Raw genomic sequence first — 21,828 nt, 5'->3', positions numbered from 1 at the left:
TCAAATTAATTCATTGATTTTAGAATTTTCTTTCTTACTGAAGCAGCTTTGAAAATTGGACTCTTATTTTTATGTATAATAACATTAGTAAACTATCAAGAGTTAAAATTTCACCAACAGTTATACAATTGTACTATGTTCAGTGACAACAGGACTACTGCTTTTTAGGAAGGGTGGTGTAGAGACACCACAACAAATAATATCACAAATGCACAAACGCACAAAATCTTACAGATAGTATTAGCTAAAGAAGGTTTGAGGAGGAGGTAATATATCAAAAACTTAATGTATGATTGTACGTATTATACATTCCCTGCTTCAGCAAACTTGAGTATAGAGTTTCTTTCAGTCAGACCTGGAATTAGGTCTCTCACTCATGTGGTTTCAATTAAGTTCTGTTAAAAATAGCCCGTAATACAAGCATTTTCATTTTTAGTGCTTCAACAACTTTACTACTTTTAATCCATACAGAGGACAAACTTTGGGGGAAAAAAACAAAGGAAGTTACATAGTAGCCTGGTACTTTGCTCCTTATAAATAGCTGAAATCACCTGTTTAGAGTACAGTCTTTTAGTATAAGCTATTTGTTCTTATTTTACAATACAAATACATATACTTAAGAGGCATACAGGAGAATGTTTCTTTACTGATTAAGGGTAAATTATAAGAATCTCAGTAGAATTTCATCGCCAGGATATATCACAAATAATTAGAGAATTTTGATTTTTGAATTATATATAATTTCAGGCAGATATTCTGCTTTATGGATTTTGACTTCACATTCATGTATATCTTCAAAGTGGTGAAAATTCAGCCACGGTTGCTACATTCTGCCATTTGTTGTTATTATAATATCTGGAGAAAGATATAAAAAATAGATTATTTCATACACATCATAAGAAGTTGACCAATAATTAATTAATAACCAATCCTTGGGGGGCAAAAACTCTTGACACCCAGCTAATCTAGTTTCATCCTGTCAAGCCTTAGGAAATAAATTCAGAGGCCATTAAAAAATAATTTAAAAAAGGAATAGCGGGTTCACTCCTTCCTGGACATGCTGAGGATACCTTTTTGGAGACAGAAAAAGACCTCAGTAACATTCCAATGGGAAGCCCAGCAAAGATGGCTGTAAGTAGCCATCATAAGACCTCTAACTCCAGCCATGTAACTGGGAGGAGTTGATCCGATTGTGTTTCTCATCCTCAGCCACTATCCAGGGAGAAGCCCCTCACATTTTCCTACCCACCCTTCCTTTGTATTTTACTACTCTTTGCTAAAGCTAAACCCAGGTTCTTTCCAATACAGGATTCTGGGGACTTTCCCCCTACATCTGGTACCAGGAGATCCCGAGTAGAGCTGGTTTTACCTATTCCCACTGCCACTTTCATACTATGACATACATCACCCCCTGGCCTTTATCAATAACTCTCAAACTTTGTTGTACCTTCATACAGGCCACGCTTCATACCAATTAGATTAGAATCTCTGGACAAAGGACTCAAATATCCAGGAAAGTATGATATGCGGATCAGTTTGAATACCAGAGACCCCTGTCTTCGCTGTTCAAACTGTGGTCCATGGACCAGTAATTTCATCATCATGTAGAAGTTCATAGAAATGTAGAATCTTGGGCTCCATTTCAGATCTAATGAATCAAAATCTCCACTTTAACAAGATCTCTAAGCAATTTCCAAATACATTAATATGTGTGAAGCGCTGCCTGTTCTACCCTCCACTCCTCCCTATTGTTTTCTTTACTGACCTCAGACACTATCTGCTCATTTGTTAAAGGCTTTGAAAATTGGACCACAGTAATCTACTCCATACTAATTTGTAGTAACTTCCCAAGTGGGTAATGAGCTCACCCAGCTACCTAGTCTCACCTACACCTACCCAGGCTTCATACATTATCCAAGGATGGACAGTACCTAGAACACATCATTTCTGAAACTTTACAATACTGGAGACCTCTAACTGTCCTATTCTCTCACCACCCTGTACCAGTACCTAATCAGTCACTAAGCCCTGGCAATTATACCAATACACATTTTTAGTTTAGACTTGTTCTCAAACTCCAGAAGTACTGAATCAGATCACTGAACCAATGACCGGGGAATATGCATTATTTATAAATTACCTAGATGGTCTGAGTGCCACACTTTGAGATACACTGGCTCAGATCCTTATTTTCTCAACTCTGTTCTTCAGAACTTTTGTAAAACTCTCACCCAGTCATTCTACTTCCAAGCTCACTTCTTTCCAAGTCATTCCCACATTTCTAATAAGAATGAACTAATTAAAAAGCAATTTGACCAGGAAAGTCAAAAGTCAGTGTGACATAGGAGGCTTTCCGTAATTTGTCCTCTGATTACTACTCAAGACTCAGTTCTCACTGAGAACCAATCTCCACTCCAGCCAAACATAACCGGTTTCATTTACTTAATACCTGAGAATACATAAAGCTTCTGTGCTTCAGTTTATGCTGGTGCCTCTGTCTAGAAAGCCTATGCTCACAATGCCTCTGAGAGCTTCAGAATATCCTTCAAAGCATCTCCCTGTGTACCCCAACACAGTCCTACATATAGCTCTATGAAAGCACCTATGTCTCCACTGGACTTCTTTTACCTTATCTGACTTCCTCTATGAGATTACAAATTTCATAAAGACAACTACGTTTTTCTTTCAATATTACCAGCAACTAACTTCATCTAACACATGACACCCAGATTCAATAAATATTTGCTGAATAAATGAACCAATCAACTGCAGAACTTCATCTTTTTTTTTTTAAGATTTTATTTATTTATTTGACACAGAGAGAGAGACAGCCAGCGAGAGAGGGAACACAAGGAGGGGGAGTGGGGAGTGGGAGAGGAAGAAGCAGGCTCCCATCGGAGAAGCCTGATGCGGGGCTCGATCCCAGATCGCCGGGATCACGCCCTGAGCCGAGGGCAGACGCTTAACGACTAAGCCACCCAGGCACCCCAGAACTTCATCTTTTTTGACATCAAATCAACAGGCTTAAAAATCTCCATGATGTCAAACTAGTTTGATTTCTTTTTCCCGAAGGAACAGACTGGCATCCCTATATTTGTACTAGACCCATGTGTCTGTGTCAAAGACTACACACAATTACCTGCTATATTCTTTGAGCGAGATGGCACAACCAAATTTATCATCAAATACAACAACCACACAATATATTTTAGGCTTTTGCAATTTAATAAAAACAAAGGAATAATTTCCAAAGGGAAAAAAGAAAAACATAGATAGTCTTGAGGAATTAACCTACTCTATAGAAACAAGTAATACTTGTTGCATAATGAGTGATTATTATATTTCAGATGCTTTACATAGCTTATCTCTAATCCTTGCAACAACTCTTTGAGCTAAGTACTATTATGCCAATTTTACAGATAGGAAGCTAAAAGTCAGAGGATTTAAGGAATTTACTCATGTGACAGAGCTAGGTTTTGACTTAGGGATATCTTATTCTTAAGTGATTGCTATTACCATCCCTAGGATACTCAAGTCCTTTTCTATCTCATTTGTCATATTTCTATGCGATACATCTGCCTGCTCTTATTATCTAAAAACTCAAGCTTCTCACTAAAGATGTATACGTATCCAGTTAAAGGCCCTTATTGTACTACAAGCTTGAAATATGAATTTATAACACATCATTTATCATGTTTTCTAAAGATCAAAATAAAAGAGAAATCATAAAATCTTCCTATAAGGATAGCTTCAAGTTTTGTTTGATTTTTCCAAAAGGTACTGTTAGCTTGGAAGTCTTCCAAAGCAAAGTTAAAAGCATCCCCTCTTAGATTCCTGCAGTGCCTTGTTCCAGTTTTATCATGTTATAGAGAAGACTGTGAGATCTGTCTCAGCACTAGTCTATAAACCCTGAAGGGTTAAGGCTGTATTCTTATCCCCAGCTAATATTCCAGTGTGTAATACATGCTTATTGGCCAAATTAAAGTAATAATGTATCAGACATCTATTGCTATAAGCAATGATTTTGCAAGCCTCTTCTTGGCCCCCTCAAAAAAAAATTCTCTTTAAATAGAATACAGAAGTCCAATATATAAAACAGAGAATCAAAACTGCTCTGTATGGAGGAGCTGAGAAACCCAGAGTCCTATCTATTCTACCCACACCATGCCTTATTTGTCAGCTACCCAGTCAAACTATTGCGAATCAAGAAAGCTAAGTTTTAATTCCGATTCTACCAGTAATTAGCTATGTGAATTCAGACAAGTTTACTGATCTGGCTAGGTCATTTTTATTATATGTAAAATGAACGAAATAGACTAGATCATTAAATGGCTCTCAAATGTTAGTGCTTATTGGAATGACTTTGAGAGTTCTTCAAACTGAAGATCCCTGTACCATATCTCTAGAGAATGTAATTTTCCAGGTCTGCAGTATTTCTGGTGTAGGTGGTTAGAGGATCACACATTGAGAAACCTTGGACTGGACATCTTCTAAGGCCTCTTTCATCAGGCTGTCACCATTCTCAAACTTCTACTTACCCACACCACCTTCTCTATCACATCTCTTTTGGATTCCTCTAGTGGTTTACTTTCACCACATTTTTTTTCTAATCAGCATTATTAATGAACAAGCATCATAATGAACAGGGGTCCTAGACCATCAAAAGTGAGCTTCATTCTACAGTCCTGATTAACTGCCAAACTAGCTAAATGTTAAATGCCAGGACTAAAAATAGGCTGTTACATGTTTAAAATAACACGATCACTAGTTAGCTTGGGGCTTTGCTATTTTTACTAAAGGAAAGGCAGAGACAAGTGGCCAAAAGTTGAAGGGGGAATTACTTAAATGAAGAGGCTGCCAAATGAGGTGAGAACTTAGAAAGAAGCCAGGAGGTGGCATAATTGGTTCAACATACATCAAGGGGTCTCTCTGAATTAAACTAAAAATTTCAGTCTAAACACTCAGAAGAACTTCCCAGACACATTTTAGTTTTGATTTGCTGCACACTTAAACCCAGAAGCGTGACATTACCTCATGTCAAAAATTAATATGACTTGTCATATTAAGTTTTTCTATTTTTAAACTTTTTATTGAAATATAGCATACACACAGAAAAGTATGCATATATGTGCTGTAAAGTTTGATGGGTTTTCACAAACTTACCATACCCATGCAACCAGCATTCAGATAATGAAACAGAACACTACTAACAGAAGGGGGAATGAACCACAAGAGACTATCGACTCTGGGAAAAAAACTGAGGGCTTCAGAGTGGAGGGGAGTGGGGGATTGGGATAGGCCGGTGATGGGTATTAAGGAGGGCACATATTGCATGCAGCACTGGGTGTTACACGCAAATAATGAATCATGGAACACTACATCAAAAACTAACGATGTACTGTATGGTGACTAACATAACATAATAAAAAATTATTATTAAAAAAAAAAAAAGAACACTACTAGCACCCTAGAACTTCCTCTCATAATGCCTTCTAGTTAATAGACCCTTCCCTAACTAGTACATCCATTATGGTGATTTTCATTATAGTTTAGTTTTGCCTAGCTTTGTACTAAATATAAGTAATGTCAAATATACTCTATTTCGTGACTCCTTATGTGAGATTTATCAATACTGTTGCATGTAACTGCGCATTGTTGATTCTCACTGCTATATGGCCCTCCAATGAATGAATGGGCCACAGTTTATTAATCCGTTCTATTGTTGATGGGCATTTGGATTATTTCCTGTTTGGGGCTATTATCCAAATGCTGCTAAGAACATTCTAGCAAACATCATCTGATGAACATATGTACACATTACAGTTGGATATACTCTTGGAAGTGGATTTGCTGGGACTCCATGATCCAGGAAAATGGAATTGCTAGGTTTCTTTCCACCTCAGTGAAATTTCTAGGGGCCCAGTGATATGAGAGATATACCTCCTAAAGTAAAGAACAAGTTGTTGCATCAGGCTCCTGCTACAATGAAAAAAGAGGCACAATGCCCAGTGGGCCTTTTTAGATTTGGGAGTCAACATATTCCTCATTTGAGTGTACTACTCCAACCCATTTACTCAGTGCCCAAAGTGTACCAGTTTTGAGGGAGCCTCAGAATAACAGAAGGTTCTACAACAGGTCCAAGCTACTATGCAAGATGCTCTGCCACTTGTACCATAATATCTAGCAGATCCGATGGTGCTAAGTGTCATTGAGAGATATACATGTTGTTTGGATCCTGTAGCTGAATCACAGCACAGGTCCTTAGGATTTTGGAGCAAATCTTTAACATCTTCTGTGAATAACAACTTTCTTTTTGAGCAACAGCTTTCAGTCTGCTACTGGGCCTTCATAGAGACTGAATATTTAACCATGGTATACCAAGTTACAATGAGACCTGAGATACCAACCATGAATTATACGTAGCCTGATGCACCAAGCCACAAAGCTGGCTGTGCAGAACAGCACTGCATTGTCAAATAGAAACGGTATATACGAAATTGAGATCGAGCCCCAAAGGCACAAGTAAGTTGATGAGGAAGTGGTCCAAATGCCCATGGTTCCCACTGCTGCTACACTATCTTCTCTCTCCCAGCCTGCACTTTTGGCACCATGGGGAGTTCTCCACAATCAGCTGATTGAAGGGAAAAAAACCTCAGACTCGGTTCACAGATGGTCCTGCATGATATGCAGGCAACACCTGAAAGGGTCAGCTACGGGACAGCTCCTTTCTGTGACATCCCTGGAGGAAATTGGTGAAGGTAAATCCTCTCAGTGGGTAGAACTTCAAGAAAAACATCTCACTGTTCACTCTGTTGGAAGGAGAAGTGGCCAGATACATGGTTATATACTGACTCACAGATTGTGGACAATAGTTTGGCTGTATAGTTAGGTACATGGAAGTGACATGACTGGAAAATAGATGACAAGGAGATTTAGTGAAGAAGTACATGGACAGACCTCTCTGAATGGGCAAAAAAACATGTAGGTATCTGTGTACCCTGAAATACTCACCAAAGGATGATCTTAGCAGACAAAGACTTTAATAATCAAGTAGATAAGAAGACCCATTCCGTGGATACCAGTCAGCCTCTTTCTCCAGCCACCTCCGCCATCACTCAATAAGCTAATGAACAAAGTGGCCATCGTGGCAGGGATGGTAGTTATGCAGGGGCTCAGGAACTCACTAAAGTCAACCTACCTACAGCCACTGTTGAGTATTACATTGATTAGCAGCAGAGACCAACACCAAATCCCCAGTACGGCACCATTCCCTGGAGTGATCAGCCAGCTACCGGGTGGCAGGTTGATTACCTTGAACCATTTCCATCATGGAAGGGACAGCATTTTATTCTCACTGGAATAGACACTTATTCTGGATATGGATTTGTCTGTCTTGCATGCAATGCTTCTGCCAAAACAACTATCCAAGGACTTAGAAAATACTTTATCCACCATCATGGTATACCACACAGCATTTCTTACGATCAAAGAACTCACTGCACAGCAAAAGAAGGTGATAAAAGGCCCAAGCTCATGGAATTCACTGGTCTTTCCATGTTCCCCACCACCTTGAAGCAGCTGACTTGACAGAATAGCAGAATGGGCTTTTGAAGACTCAGTTAAAGGCAGCAACACCTTGCAGAGCTGAGACAAGGTTCTCCAAAATGTTTTATATGCTCTGAATCAGCATTCAATATATTTCTCCCACAGCCAGGATTCACAGGTCCAGGAATCAAGAAATGAAGATGGAAGTGAGATCATTCAATATTACCCCTAGTAACCTGCTAGGAAAATTTTTTGCTTCTTGTTCCCATGACAGGCCATGCTCTGCTAGCCTAGAGGTCTCAATTCCAAGGGGAGGGATGCTTCCACCAAGAGACATAGCAAGATTCCATTGAACTGGAAGCTAAGACTGCCACCTGGCTGCTTTGGGCTCCTCAGGCCTCTGACTCAACAAGCAAACAAGGGAATTACTATGTGGGCCAGGGTGACTCACTGATCCTGACCACTCAAGCGAAATTTCCTCCTCAATGGAGGCAAGGAAGAGTATGTCTGGAATACAGAAGATTCCTTAGGGCATCTCTTAGTATTATTATGCCCTGAGATTAAGGTCAATGGAAAATTACAACAACCCAACCCAAGCAGGACTAATGGCCCAGACGCTACTGAAATGAGGTTGATACTACCCCACTAGCTTAAAAACTATGACCAGCTGAGGCGCTTGCTGAGGAAGAGGGAATATGAAATGGGTAGTGGAGGAAGGTAGTTATAAATACCAGGTATGTCCACCTAACTAGTTTAAGCAAATATCTTTGTTTTCTTCCCTCTCTTATTCCTATATCAACCAACATAAAATGTATTAATAGTTAACTCTTAATCATAGTACTTGAGTTACAGGATATCAAGAAGAGAAGTAAACAACACCTAAGGATTTTGCATCCTCTTCTGGGGAAAGAATTAGCACATTTTGGTTGTATGTAGGACAGCTGCATTATGTTAGGCAGAAGTTTGACTTTGTTACTTTATTTACAGATTAATTATGGTTTAAGGACACATGTATGAATACATAGTTGACATGAAGTAGACTGTGATGGTTAGCTCTATGTGTCACCTTGGTTAGGCTATATTAACCAATTAAACTAAATACTAATTTTGGTGTTGTGAAGGTAATTTGTAGATAAGGTTAACATCTATAATAATAGACTTTAAGTAAAGGAGATTATCCTTGATAATGTAGGTGGACCTTATCCAATCAGTTAAAAGGCCTTAAAAACAAAACTGAGGTTTCTCAGAGAATAATGAAATTCCTCCTAAGGACTGCATCATCAGCTCCTGCTCAAGAGCTTCCAGCCTGCCCTACAGTTTTCAGCCAGACTGTACAACTGCCTAAGTCAATTCTTTGAAATAACTCTCTTTATATGTATATTTATATGTGTGCACATATATCCTACTGGTTCTGCTTTTTTGGGAAAACTCTAACTGATATAGCACCTACTATTCCTTACCACCATGCTAATGTCATCAGAGATAGAGATAGAAAAAAGTCTATTATGTGGTCTCTGTCTTTGAAAACTTCCTAACCTGAAGAATATGAAAAGTCGGCATTGTGAATTATGTTAGGTAGTAATATATTAGTAAGTGTCAAATGAGTAGCACTGAATTAAGTATTTAAGGAACTTAGGAAAAAAGAGAAGAAACCTCTGTGGACTTAGGGAGTGCTCAGTGCAGGTTTGTGTCAGAAATGGGGACAAGAATCAAAAGTAGACAGTTCAGTTGGATTGAAGTTATACATAATCTATTAAATTTCAACTGCTTCACTGCCTGCTTACTCAAAAAAGGTTCCCAGGCTCCAATGACTAATCAGACATTCTGTCTGATATACAGTCAGGAAAACAGAAAAACCTAAATTTGGAGTTTAAAAGCCTTGGAAGATTGAATTCCTCTCTACTACCAGCAGTACAATCTTGGACAAATTGCACACTACTGTTAGCTCCAGATTCTTCACATATAAAATGAGGATAATAGTACACATCTGCCTATTATAAAGTCATAGTGAGAAATAAATGAGATATAATAAGATATTTGGCTCAGTGCCTTTCACAGAGGAAGTGCTCAACCAACAATAAGTGAATGCAAAAATATATGAAAAATATTTTCACAAAGAATGCTACTAAAAGTGAAATCCAACAACAGTACATTTCAAATAGTTGTAAGAAAAAGTATCCTAGATAAATACATTTAGATCAATGGCATAAGCTAATTTTTCAAAAGATTAAATATCTGACATTCAAAAAAATATTTTACTCAGGTTCTAAGATCTAACCAAACTTTTTGTAATTCTACCGTTTTCACTTTGTAAAAGAACTCCTAGAATACATTTGTAAGTGGACTTCCTATGTGCATAAGGAATTTATAATGAAAAAAATGTTTTCTATTATCCAAAAAAGTAGGCTCTGCATTCATATTATAGTACCTTGAGGAATATCTTTAGGTGGGGAATATGTCTTCTTCTTTACAATAACACCTTTACTTTTCATTTGTCTAGTTCCTGGTGTTGCTCTAATAATACAACATATTTCTGATGTATTTGAAGGAATCTGAAAAAGAAAAAAAAATCAGATAGTCCATAATTCTTCCAGGTACTGTATTTGTAAGTTGTTTTATTTCAAAGGCAAATCATTTCAACATCCATATTTCATACATATTAACGATAGAAAGCATTTATGAAATGCTTACTCCACTCCAGACACTAATGAAATGGTTTTTAAACATTTGCTTATTTAATACTCACAAGAACCAGAAAGGGCAGATTATATCAGCCCCATTTGTAAAATGAGGAAACTTACGTTCAGAGAATTTGGATACCTTATTTAAGGACACAGAGAGGGTAATGACAGAGTTGAGATTCAAGCACTCCAAAGTGCAAGAGCAAGTTTACATGATTTATTGAATTAAAACACAAATGTATTTTAATTCTGAGCCATATACTAGATTTCCTTGGTTTCCCAACTCAATAAATTTTGACAACTGCCCATCAAACAGACAAACTCTAGAATAAAGAAACACTGTATCTTCCAAAAGTGATATATCTTATTTCTTAGAACTCAGAAAGAGACATATGTATTTACCAAGGGCTCCTCCCACTGTAAGTAAAGCCTATATAGAAATAACTTCTACTTTAAAATTCATATCATCTTCTGTGGTGGGCATCTGATATGTTCCTACCCAGCATCATTTCTATTCTTCTGTACTGAACAGACCAGAGTTCTCTTGGGAGAATCTACTCATTCTCCCAGCCTGCATACCACCCCTTTCTTATGGCTCAGGTGGAGCTGATAATACTTCTGAGCACCAAGAGGCCCTAAAGCCCAGCCCAGCCAATCACTATATGCTACGCCGCTGGGCACAGTGGCTGGTTCAGACAAGGACATTGTAAATGGGTCAGCAGGAGAAGGGAATTCTCAACGTGAGATTCTGGTACTAAGCCAAAATCCTTAAGGGGGAAAAACTGGTCCTAGAGTGACATCCAACCTTAGCTGTAGCTGTTGTAGTAGAAACAGATACATATCCTCTTAGGAGGATGGGATCCCTATTTTAGGCACATAGGATTCTTATCAAGTAAGAGCAAGGAAATAAATGATCAGAGTCAGAATTAGAATTGTTCTTTAAGATTCAGCTCAGAACAGTTCCAAGTAGAAATATTAGACAAAATACATTTCACCTCATCCTCTAATTTTATTATAACAACAATAAAGGAAGTACCAAACTCATGAGAAATCAAGCTACTGTGTGTAAGACTGTACAGGAATATCAAAGAGGGGAGTTAAGCCCCTAGGCCATCAGATATCAGAACTGCCAAATCACAGCAGAATAACAATGTATGAAATGATTAAAGAATTAACAACTGAAATCTCATGGATAAGCAAGCAACAAGGAACTATCTGGAGTGAAAAGCAGATGTGAAAAAGAAACAACTAGAATGTCTTGAAATGATAAATAAAACTGTTGAAATACAAAAGTCAATGGAAGCCTTAAGCAGCAAAGTGGACACAACTAAAGAATAACTGATGAAATTACCCAGAATTCAACAAATAAATGAAAAACATTAAAGAGAGTTTGAAAGATATAGAGGATAGAAAGATGCTTAACATATGTTAATTATCATCCCAGAGAGGATAAAACAAATAATAGCTGAGAAACTTCCCAAACTGATGAGAAACATGAGTGCACACATTCAGGAAGCCTAATATCCCAAACAACATTAAAATAAAAAACCAACAGGGGTGTCTGGATGGCTCAATCTGTTAAACGTCCAACTCTTGATTTTTGTCTCAGGTCATGATCTCAGGGTCTTGAGATCAAGCCCCACATTTGGTTCTGCATTCAGTGGAGAGTTTATTTCTCTCTCTTTCTCTCTCTCTACCTCTCCCTCTGCTCCTCCCCCTGCACTTGCTCTCTATCCAAAATAAATAAATCTTTAAACATAACAATCCTAAACAATCGTAACTATTTACACACCTAGTAACAGAGCCTTAAAATACATAAAACAAAAAGGATAGAAATGAAATGAGAGAGGGGCACCTGAGTGGCTCAGTCAGTGAAGCATCTGCCTTTGGCTCAGGTCATGATCCCAGGGTCCTGGGATTGAGCCCCATGTCGAGCTCAGCAGGCAACCTCCTTCTCCCTCTGCTCCTCCCCCTGCACATGCTCTCTCTCTCACACTCAAATAAATAAATAAAATTAAATTAAAAAGAAATGAAAGGAGAAATGGAAAAATCCTTCATCACAGTCTGATATTGTAATACCTCTTAATAAATGATAGACTAAATAGGCAAAAAATCAGCAAAGATATAATTGACTTGAACGTTACTACCAATCAGCCCGACGTGACTGATCCTGTAGACCATGCTACTAAAAAAAGAAAAATATGCATTATTCTCAAGTGTACACAGAACATTTACCAAAATAAACCAAATGGATTATAAAACATGTCTCAATAAATGCATACATACAAGACATACAAAGAAGAGCCTTAGACCACAATGGGATTATATTAGAAATTAGTAACAGAAATATCTCTGAAAAATTTCCAGATATATGGACAAGAAATTGCATACTTCTAAACAGGCCATGGACCAAAGAATAAATAAAGAAGGCAAATGGAAAGTATTTAAACTTCATGAAAATGAAATACAGCATGTAAAAACTTGTGGGATGCTGCTAAAGCAGTAGTCGAAGCAAGTTTGTAGCATGAAATACCTATAGGAGAAAAGAAGAAAGGTCTCCTATCAATGAACTCAGCTTCCACCTTAAGAAAGTAAAAAAGAAAACCAAATTAAACGGCAAGTAAGCAGACAAAAGAAGATAATATGGGAGCAGAAATCAATGAAATAGAAAATAGAAAAACAATAGAGAGGGGAGCCTGGGTAGTTCAGTTGGTTAACCATCTGACTCTTGATTTCAGCTCAGGTCACGATCACAGGGTCATGAAACAAGCCCCACATGCACTCAGCACAGAATCTGCTTGAGATGCTCTCTCTCCCTCTCCCTCTGCCCTACCCCTGCTCGTGCTCTATAAACAAACAAACAAATACACTCTTTTTTAAAAAGGAAAATAAAAACAATAGAGAAAAATCAGTAAAACCAAACTCCTAGCCAGATTAATGAAGAAAGAAAAAAGAAGACACCAATTACCAATATCAGGAATAACAAAGGCTCTATCACTACAGATAACAACATATTAAAAGGATAATAAGGGAATATTATAAACAACAACTGATAATAAATTTGACAACTTATAGAAAATGGACAACTTCCTTGAAATACACAAACTACCAAAGTTGACTTGAGAATAAATAAGCTGAATAGCCCTAAAGAGATTTTTAACTGTAGCTTCTTATTTCCTTCCAAAAGAGAGAACTCCAGGCCTAGATGGTTTCACTAGTGAATTTACTAAACATTTAAGGCAGAAATAATACTAATTCTTGGAAGGGGGGGAAAAGATGGCGGAGGAGTAGGGGTCCCCTTTTTCGGCTGGTCCCCTGAGTCGAGCTGGATATGTACCAGACCAACCTGAAAACGCACGGAATCAGCCTGAGATGCATGAAGATACATCTGGATCTCTACAAATGAACATCTCCAGGGCTGAGTATTGAGGTAGGAAGTGGAGAGCCATGAATCCACGCACAGATACTGGAAGATAAACAGAAGGGGGAGGGAGCCGACGCGCTCAGACACTGGGAAGCAGTAGCCTCCTGCACTGGGGAGCAGGCCGGACTCACAAACCAGCACCGTGAGAGGACAGACTGAGACCGTGAGCCCGGGAACGTGCGCGACCAGACTGAAAACCGGAGCTCTGAACGCTCACTGGAACCAGACTAAAACCTGGAGCTCTGGAGCGTGCGCCCAACCAAACTGAAAACTGGCACTCTGGAGTGAGCCCGAACCACACTGAAACTGAGAGCTCGGGAGTGCGCGCGGGAATGGGGGGGGGCGGCTGGCGGTGTTAGAAACACAAAGGACAGAGACATGCGGGCCTGGAAGTGAGGGCTGGGACACTGGCTATGGGGCGCACAACCCAGGACGCTGCAGGGTTTTTGGCAGCACCCACAGAAACAGAGTTAAAGAGGCCAAGAGAGCTCAGTGGAGAGCGGACTGCGATCTCTCTGTTCTGAGACAGAGGCTAGGATTCTGCCACCACTGCTCTGACTCTCAGAAGAGTCACAGAAAACCGCCAAGGAAAGCCGCCAGAGAACAAAAGCCTGGAAATACCAGCTCACAGTGTGCCTATCCCCATCCCCCCTCGCAAGGGAGAGGGAGACTCTACCCAAACAGGGTTGCTTGAATATCAGCGTGGCAGGCCCCTCCCCCAGAAGGCAGGCTGAAAAAATCAAGAAGCCCACATCCCTAAAGTCCCTATAAAACAAGTGCGCACTGCCTGGGTCCTGGTCAATAATTTGGGCTCTGGGCAACCCCACAATCTCTCCTCATCAGAATGACGAGGAGGAGAAATTCCCCCCAGCAAAGAAAAGATAATGAGTCTGTGGCCTCTGCCACAGAACTAATGGATATGGATATAACCAAATTATCAGAAATGGAGTTCAGAGTAACAACGGTCAAGATGATATGTAGACTTGAAAAAAATATTAACAAAAATATTAACGAGAATATAGAATCTCTAAGGGCGGAAATGAGAGCGAATCTGGCAGAAATTAAAAATGCTATGAATCAAATGCAGTCAAAACTAGACACTCTGACAGCCTGGGTAAATGAGGCAGAAGACGAATTAGTGAATCGGAGGATGGGATGGTAGAAGAGAAAGTTAAAACAGAAACCTGGCTCAAAAAAATCCAATCTCAAGAATGTAGATTACAGGAGATTACTGACTCAATGAAATGTTCCAATGTCAGAATCATTGGCATCCCCGAGGGGGTGGAGAAAGAGAGCGGTCTAGAAGAGATATTTGAACAAATTGTAGCTGAAAACTTCCCTAATCTAGCAAAGGAAACAAGCATTCGTGTGCAAGAGGCAAAGAGGACCCCTCCCAAGGTCAACCACGGCAAACCTACACCACGTCACATCATAGTGCAATTCACAAATATTAGATCCCAGGATACAGTATTGAAAGCAGTCAGGGCGAAGAGATTTCCCATGTACAGAGGCAAAAATATCAGAATAACGTCAGACCTGTCTGCACAGACCTGGAAAGAGAAGAAAGGTTGGCAGGATATTTTTAAAGCTCTATCTGAGAAAAACATGCAGCCAAGGATCCTTTATCCACCAAGGCTGTCACTCTGAATTGATGGAGAGATAAGGACCTTTCAGGATCAGCAGAAACTGACTGAATTCGTAACCACAAAACCAGACCTACAGGAGATGTTAAGTGGGGTTCTATAAAAGTAAAAAGGCCCCAAGAGTGATACAGAACAGAAATTTACAATCTATAGAAACAAAGACTTCACAGGCAACATGACATCATTAAAATCATATCTCTCAATAATCACTCTCAATGTGAATGGCCTAAATGCTCCCATAAATGCCACAGGGTTGCAGATTGGATAAAAAGACTTCACCCATCCATTTGCTGTCTACAAGAGACTCATCCTGAACCTAATGATGCATCCAGACTGAAAGTGAAGGGATGGAAAACCATTTTTCATGCCAATGGACCTCAAAAGAAAGCTGGAGTAGCGATTCTCGTATCAGACAGATTACATTTTAAACTAAAGGCTGTAGTTAGAGATACAGAAGGACACTATATTATTCTTAAAGTATGTATCCAACAAGTGGATATGACAATTATAAATATCTATGCCCCCAACAGGGGAGCAGCAAGATACACAAACCAACTCTTAACCAGAATAAAGAGACATATAGATAAAAATACATTAATAGTAGGGGACCTCAACACTCCACTATCAGCAATAGACAGATCACCTAAGCAGAAAATCAACAAAGAAACAAGAGCTTTGAATGATATACTAGACCAGATGGACCTCATAGATATATACAGAACACTACACCCCAGAATAACAGAATACTCATTCTTTTCAAATGCACATGGAACATTCTACAGAATAGACCATATACTGGGTCACAAAACAGGTCTCAACGAATACCAAAAGACTGAAATTATTCCCTGCATATTCTCAGACCACAATGCTTTGAAATTGGAACTAAATCACAAGGAAAAATTTGGAAGACACTCAAACACTTGGAGACTAAGAACCATCCTGCTCAGGAATGACTGGATAAACCAGGAAATCAAAAATAATTTTAAACAATTTATGGAGACCAACGAGAATGAAAACACAACAGTCCAAAACCTATGGGACACTGCAAAGGCAGTCCTAAGGGGAAAATACATAGCCATCCAAGCCTCACTCAAAAGAATAGAAAAATCTAAAATGCAGTTTTTATATTTTCACCTCAAGAAGCTGGAGATGAGACAGAAGAACAGGCCTAACCCACACACGAGAAAGCAGTTGATCAAGATTAGAGCAGAGATCAACGGATTAGAAACCAGGAGCACAGTAGACCAGATCAACAGAACTAGAAGCTGGTTCTTTGAAAGAATAAATAGGATCGATAAGCCACTGGCAAGACTTATTCAAAAGAACAGAGAAAGGACCCAAATTAATAAAATTATGAATGAAAGGGGAGAGGTCAAAACCAACACCAAAGAAATAGGAAGGATCATTAGAAACTTTGATCAACAGCTTTATGCCAATAAATTAAACAACATGGAAGAAATGGATGCCTTCCTGGAAACCTATAAACTGCCAAGACTGAAACAGGAAGAAACTGATTTTTTAAACAGAATGATTAATTATGAAGAGATTGAAGCAGTGATCAAAACCTCCCAAAAAACAAGAGTCCAGGGCCTGACGGATTCCCCGGGGAATTCTACCAAACATTCAAAGAAGAAATAATACCTATTCTCCTGAAGCTGTTTCAAAAAATAGAAACAGAAGGAAAACTACCAAACTCATTCTATGAGGCTAGTATTACCTTGATCCCCAAACCAGGCAAAGACCCCATCAAAAAGGAGAATTACAGGGGCGCCTGGGTGGCTCAGTCGTTAAGTGTCTGCCTTCAGCTCAGGGCATGATCCCGGCGTTCTGGGATCGAGCCCCACATCAGGCTCCTCCGCTGGAAGCCTGCTTCTTCCCCTCCCACTCCCCCTGCTTGTGTTCCCTCTCTTGTTGGCGCTCTCTATCTCTGTCAAATAAATAAATAAATAAATCTTAAATAAAAAAAAAGAAAGGAGAATTATAGACCGATATCCCTGATGAATATGGACACCAAAATTCTCAACAAGATCCTAGCTAATAGGATCCAACAGTACATTAAAAGGATTATCCATCATGACCAAGTGGGATTCATCCCTGGGGTGCAAGGGTGGTTCAACATTCGCAAATCAATCAGTGTGATAGATCATATCAACAAGAAAAGAGTGAAGAACCATATGATCCTCTCAATTGATGCAGAAAAGCATTTGACAAAATACAGCATCCTTTCCTGATTAAACCCTTCAGAGTGTAGGGATAGAGGGTACCTTCCTCAATTTCATAAAAACCATCTATGAAAAGCCTACAGCGAATATCATTCTCAATGGGGAAAAGCTGAAAGCCTTTCCCTTAAGATCAGGAACACGACAAGGATGCCCACTCTCGCCATTATTAGTCAACATAGTGCTAGAAGTCCTTGCAACAGCAATCAGACAACAAAAAGGGATAAAGGTATTCAAATCGGCAAACAAGAAGTCAAACTGTCTCTCTTAGCAGATGACATGATACTCTATATGGAAAACCCAAAAGAATCCACTCCCAAACTACTAGAAGGTATAGAGCAATTCAGTAATGTGGCAGGATACAAAATCAATGCTCAGAAATCAGTTGCATTTCTATACACGAACAATGAGACTGAAGAAAGAGAAATTAGGGAATCCATTCCATTTACAATAGCACCAAAAATCATACATTATCTCGGAATTAACTTAACCAGAGACGGAAAGGATCTATATTCTAGAAACTACAAATCACTCTTGAAAGACATTGAAGAAGACACAGAAAGATGGAAAAATATTCCATGACCGTGGATCAGAAGAATTAACATAGTTAAAATGTCTATGCTACCTAGAGCAATCTACACTTTCAATGCCATCCCAATCAAAATACCAATGACATTTTTCAAAGAACTGGAACAAACAGCCCTTAAATTTGTGTGGAACCAGAAAAGGCCCCGAATTGCCAAGGAAATGTTGAAAAGGAAAAACAAAGCTGGAGGCATCATGTTGCCAGATTTCAAGCTATACTACAAAGCTGTGACCACAAAGAAAGCATGGTACTGACACAAAAACAGACACATAGACCAATGGAACAGAATAGAGAACCCAGAAATGGACCCTCAGCTCCTTGGGCAACTAATCTTTGACAAAGCAGGAAAAAACATCCAGTGGAAAAAAGACAGTCTCTTCAATAAATGGTGCTGGGAAAATTGGACAGCTACATCCAAAAGAATGAAACTTGACCACTCTCTCACACCATACACAAAGATAAACTCCAAATGGATGAAAGACCTCAATGTGAGACAGGAATCCATCAAAATCCTAGAGGAGAACATAGGCTACAACCTCTTTGACATCGGCCACAGCTACTTTTTCATGACACATCTCCAAAGGCAAGAGAAACAAAAGAAAAAATGAACTTGTGGGACTTCATCAAGATAAAAAGCTTCTGCACAGCCAAGGAAACAGTCAAAAAAACTAAGAGGCAGCCCACGGAATGGGAGAAGATATTTGCAAATGATACTACAGATAAAAGACTGGTATCCTAGATCTACAAAGAACTTCTCAAACTCAATACACAAGAAACAAATAAACAAATCATAAAATGGGCAGAAGATATGAACAGATACTTTTCCAAAGAAGATATACAAATGGCTAACAGACACATGAAAAAATGTTCAAAATCATTAGCCATCAGGGAAATTCAAATCAGCACCACATTGAGATACCACCTTATGCCAGTTAGAATGGCAAAAATTGACAAGGCAGGAAATGACACATGTTGGAGAGGATGTGGAGAAAGGGGATCCCTCTTACACTGTTGGTGGGAATGCAAGTTGGTACAGCCACTTTGGAAAACAGTGTGGAGGTCCCTTAAAAAGTTAAAAATTGAGCAACCTATGATCCAGCAATTGTACTAGTGGGTATTTACCCCAAAAATACAGACATAGTGAAGAGAAGGGCCATATGCACCCCAATGTTCATAGCAGCATTGTCTACAATAGCTAAAGTGTGGAAGGAGCTGAGATACCCTTCAACAGATGACTGGATTAAGAAGATGTGGTCCATATATACAATGGAATATTACTCAGCCATCAAAAAGAACGATTTCACAACATTTGCAGCAACATGGACAGGACTGGGGGAGATAATGCTAAATGAAATAAGTCAAGCAGAGAAAGACAATTATCACATGGTTTCATTCATTTATGGAACATAAGAAGTAGGAAGATCGGTAGGAGAAGAAAGGGAAGAAGAAAGGGGGAGTAAACAGAAGGGGGAATGAACCATGAGAGACTATGGACTCTGGGAAACTAACTGAGGGCTTCAGAGGGGAGAGGGGTGGGAGAATGGGATAGGCCGGTGATGGGTATTAAGGAGGGCACGTATTGCATGGTGCACTGGGTGTTAAACGCAAGTAATGAATCATGGAACTTTACATCAAAAACTAGGGATGTACTGTATGGTGACTAACATAATATAAAAAAAAGTATTATAAAAAAATAAAAAATAATTTAAAAAAAGAAAGAAAGAATACTAATTCTTTCCAGAAAATTGAAGATGAAGGAGTACTTCCCCACTTGTTCTATGGGGCTAGCATTACTCTCATGCTAAACTCAGAGACAAACATCACAAAAATAAACAAATGAATAAAAATATAGACCCTCACAAACACTGATGGTAAAATTCTAAAATATTTTTAGCAAATCAAATACATCAACACATAAAAAAGAAAAATACACCATAATTCAGTGGGGTTTATCCCGGGATGCAGAGCTGATTTATCATTAGAACATAAGTCAGTATATTACGTTCAATTCACAATCATCATCAATTCATCATATTAACAAACTGTAAAAGAAAAGTCCTACTACCATCTCAATAGTTACAAAAAAGTGAATTTGGCAAAAATCCAACATTCATTCCCGATTAAAAACTCTCAAGCATATTAGGAATAAATGGGAACCTCCTCAACCTAAGAAAAACTTATGGCTAAGATCATATTTAATAGTTAACTACTGAATGCCTTCCCTCAAATTATTGAAACAAGGCAAGGTTGTCTGCTCTCTCCACTCCTCTTTCAGCATTGTACAGAAAAATCTAGTCAGTGAAATTAGACAAGGAACAAAAAGGCAACCAGATTAAAAAGGAACAGGTAGGGGTGCCTGGGTGGCTCAGCTGGTTAAGGGTCCAACTCCCGATTTTTGGCTCAAATCAGTATCTCAGTTTCATGAGAATGAGCCCCACGTCAGGCTCCATGCTGAGCACAAAGTCTGCTTGGGATTCTCTATCTGCCTCCCTCTCCCACTGCACCTCCCCCACCTAAAATAAATAAATAAGTAAATAAATAAATAAATAAATAAATAAATAAATAAATAAATAAATAAAATCTTAAAAAAAAAAAAAAGGAAGAGGTAAACTTTTTTCCAGAAGACAACATAATAGCCTACGGCATGATGGAAACTTGTGGGGGGTGGGGAGAACTACCAGAAATAACAATTAAGTTTAGCAAGTTTGCAGTATACTTATTATGAATGGAATGTTTCTATCCCCACAAAACTCATATGTTGAATCCCTAATTCCCAATTAGACTGTATTTAGAGATAGGCTCTGTGAGAGGGTGATAAAAGGTTAACTGACTTAATAAGGGCAAGGTCCTAATCTGAAAGTGCTGGTGCCCTTTTAAGAGGAGGAAGAAACACCAGAGCACTTTTATACTTCATGCAAAAAGAGAAAAGGCCATGTGAAGTCATAGCAAGAAGGTGGACATCTATAAGTCAGAAGAATGCCCTTCTGGGACCTGAATAGGTTAACACCTTGGTCTTGGACTTTCCAGCCTCCAGGACTGTGAGAAAATAAATTTCTGTTGTGTAAGCCACCCAATCTATCTTATTTTATTATGGCAAACCAAACAGACTAATATAATGATCACACACACACACACACACACACACACACACACACACACACACACACAGTATTTCTATATGCTAGCAATTAATAGTCAGATATTGAAATTAAGAATACCATTTATAATAGTACCAAGAATATGAAATACTGTCATCAGTAGGGAAATAATGACATCAGGTAGGAATAATGACCCAAACAGTGAAAACTACAGAATAATTTGGAGAGAAACTAAAGAAGAGCCAAAAAATGAATAGCTATACATCGTTCTTGGGTTGGAAGACTCAATATTGTCATGATATCAATTATTCCCAAATTAATCTGTAGATTCAATGCAATCCTAATCAAAATTTCATCAGGATTTTTTTTTTTGGTAGAAATCAACAAGCTGATTCTATTTTTTTTATTATGTTATGTTCATCACCTAGAATAACCAAAACAACTGAAAAAGAACAAATTTAGAGGCTAACACTAATTTCAAGAACTATTATAGTGCCTCATTATTCAATACTGTGTGGTACTTACACAAAGATAAACAGTAAAACCTTACACAAACTCGTACAAATACATGGATAACCATTATTCAATAAAGATGGAAAGGCAATACAGTGGAGAAAGAGTAACCTCTCAAC

At 38.6% G+C, this 21,828-nt stretch overlaps 1 protein-coding gene across 1 annotated transcript in view; it reads right to left on the bottom strand.

The window, feature by feature from the left end:
• Positions 1-437: 437 nt before the first annotated feature.
• Positions 438-21,828, bottom strand: part of MEIKIN (meiotic kinetochore factor) — an 88,947-nt gene continuing 67,556 nt past the window's right edge. The window contains 2 exon segments of the mRNA XM_087862312.1: positions 438-855; positions 9,974-10,097. Coding sequence (XP_087718438.1) covers positions 824-855; positions 9,974-10,097 — 156 coding nt within the window. The 3' untranslated portion in view covers positions 438-823.

The sequence above is a fragment of the Ursus americanus genome, chromosome 5 (genome assembly GCF_024610735.1).
Source record: "Ursus americanus isolate L20-20 chromosome 5, mUrsAme1.1.p, whole genome shotgun sequence".
Lineage (NCBI taxonomy): Eukaryota > Metazoa > Chordata > Mammalia > Carnivora > Ursidae > Ursus > Ursus americanus.
This window is presented reverse-complemented; position numbering and strand designations above follow the sequence as displayed.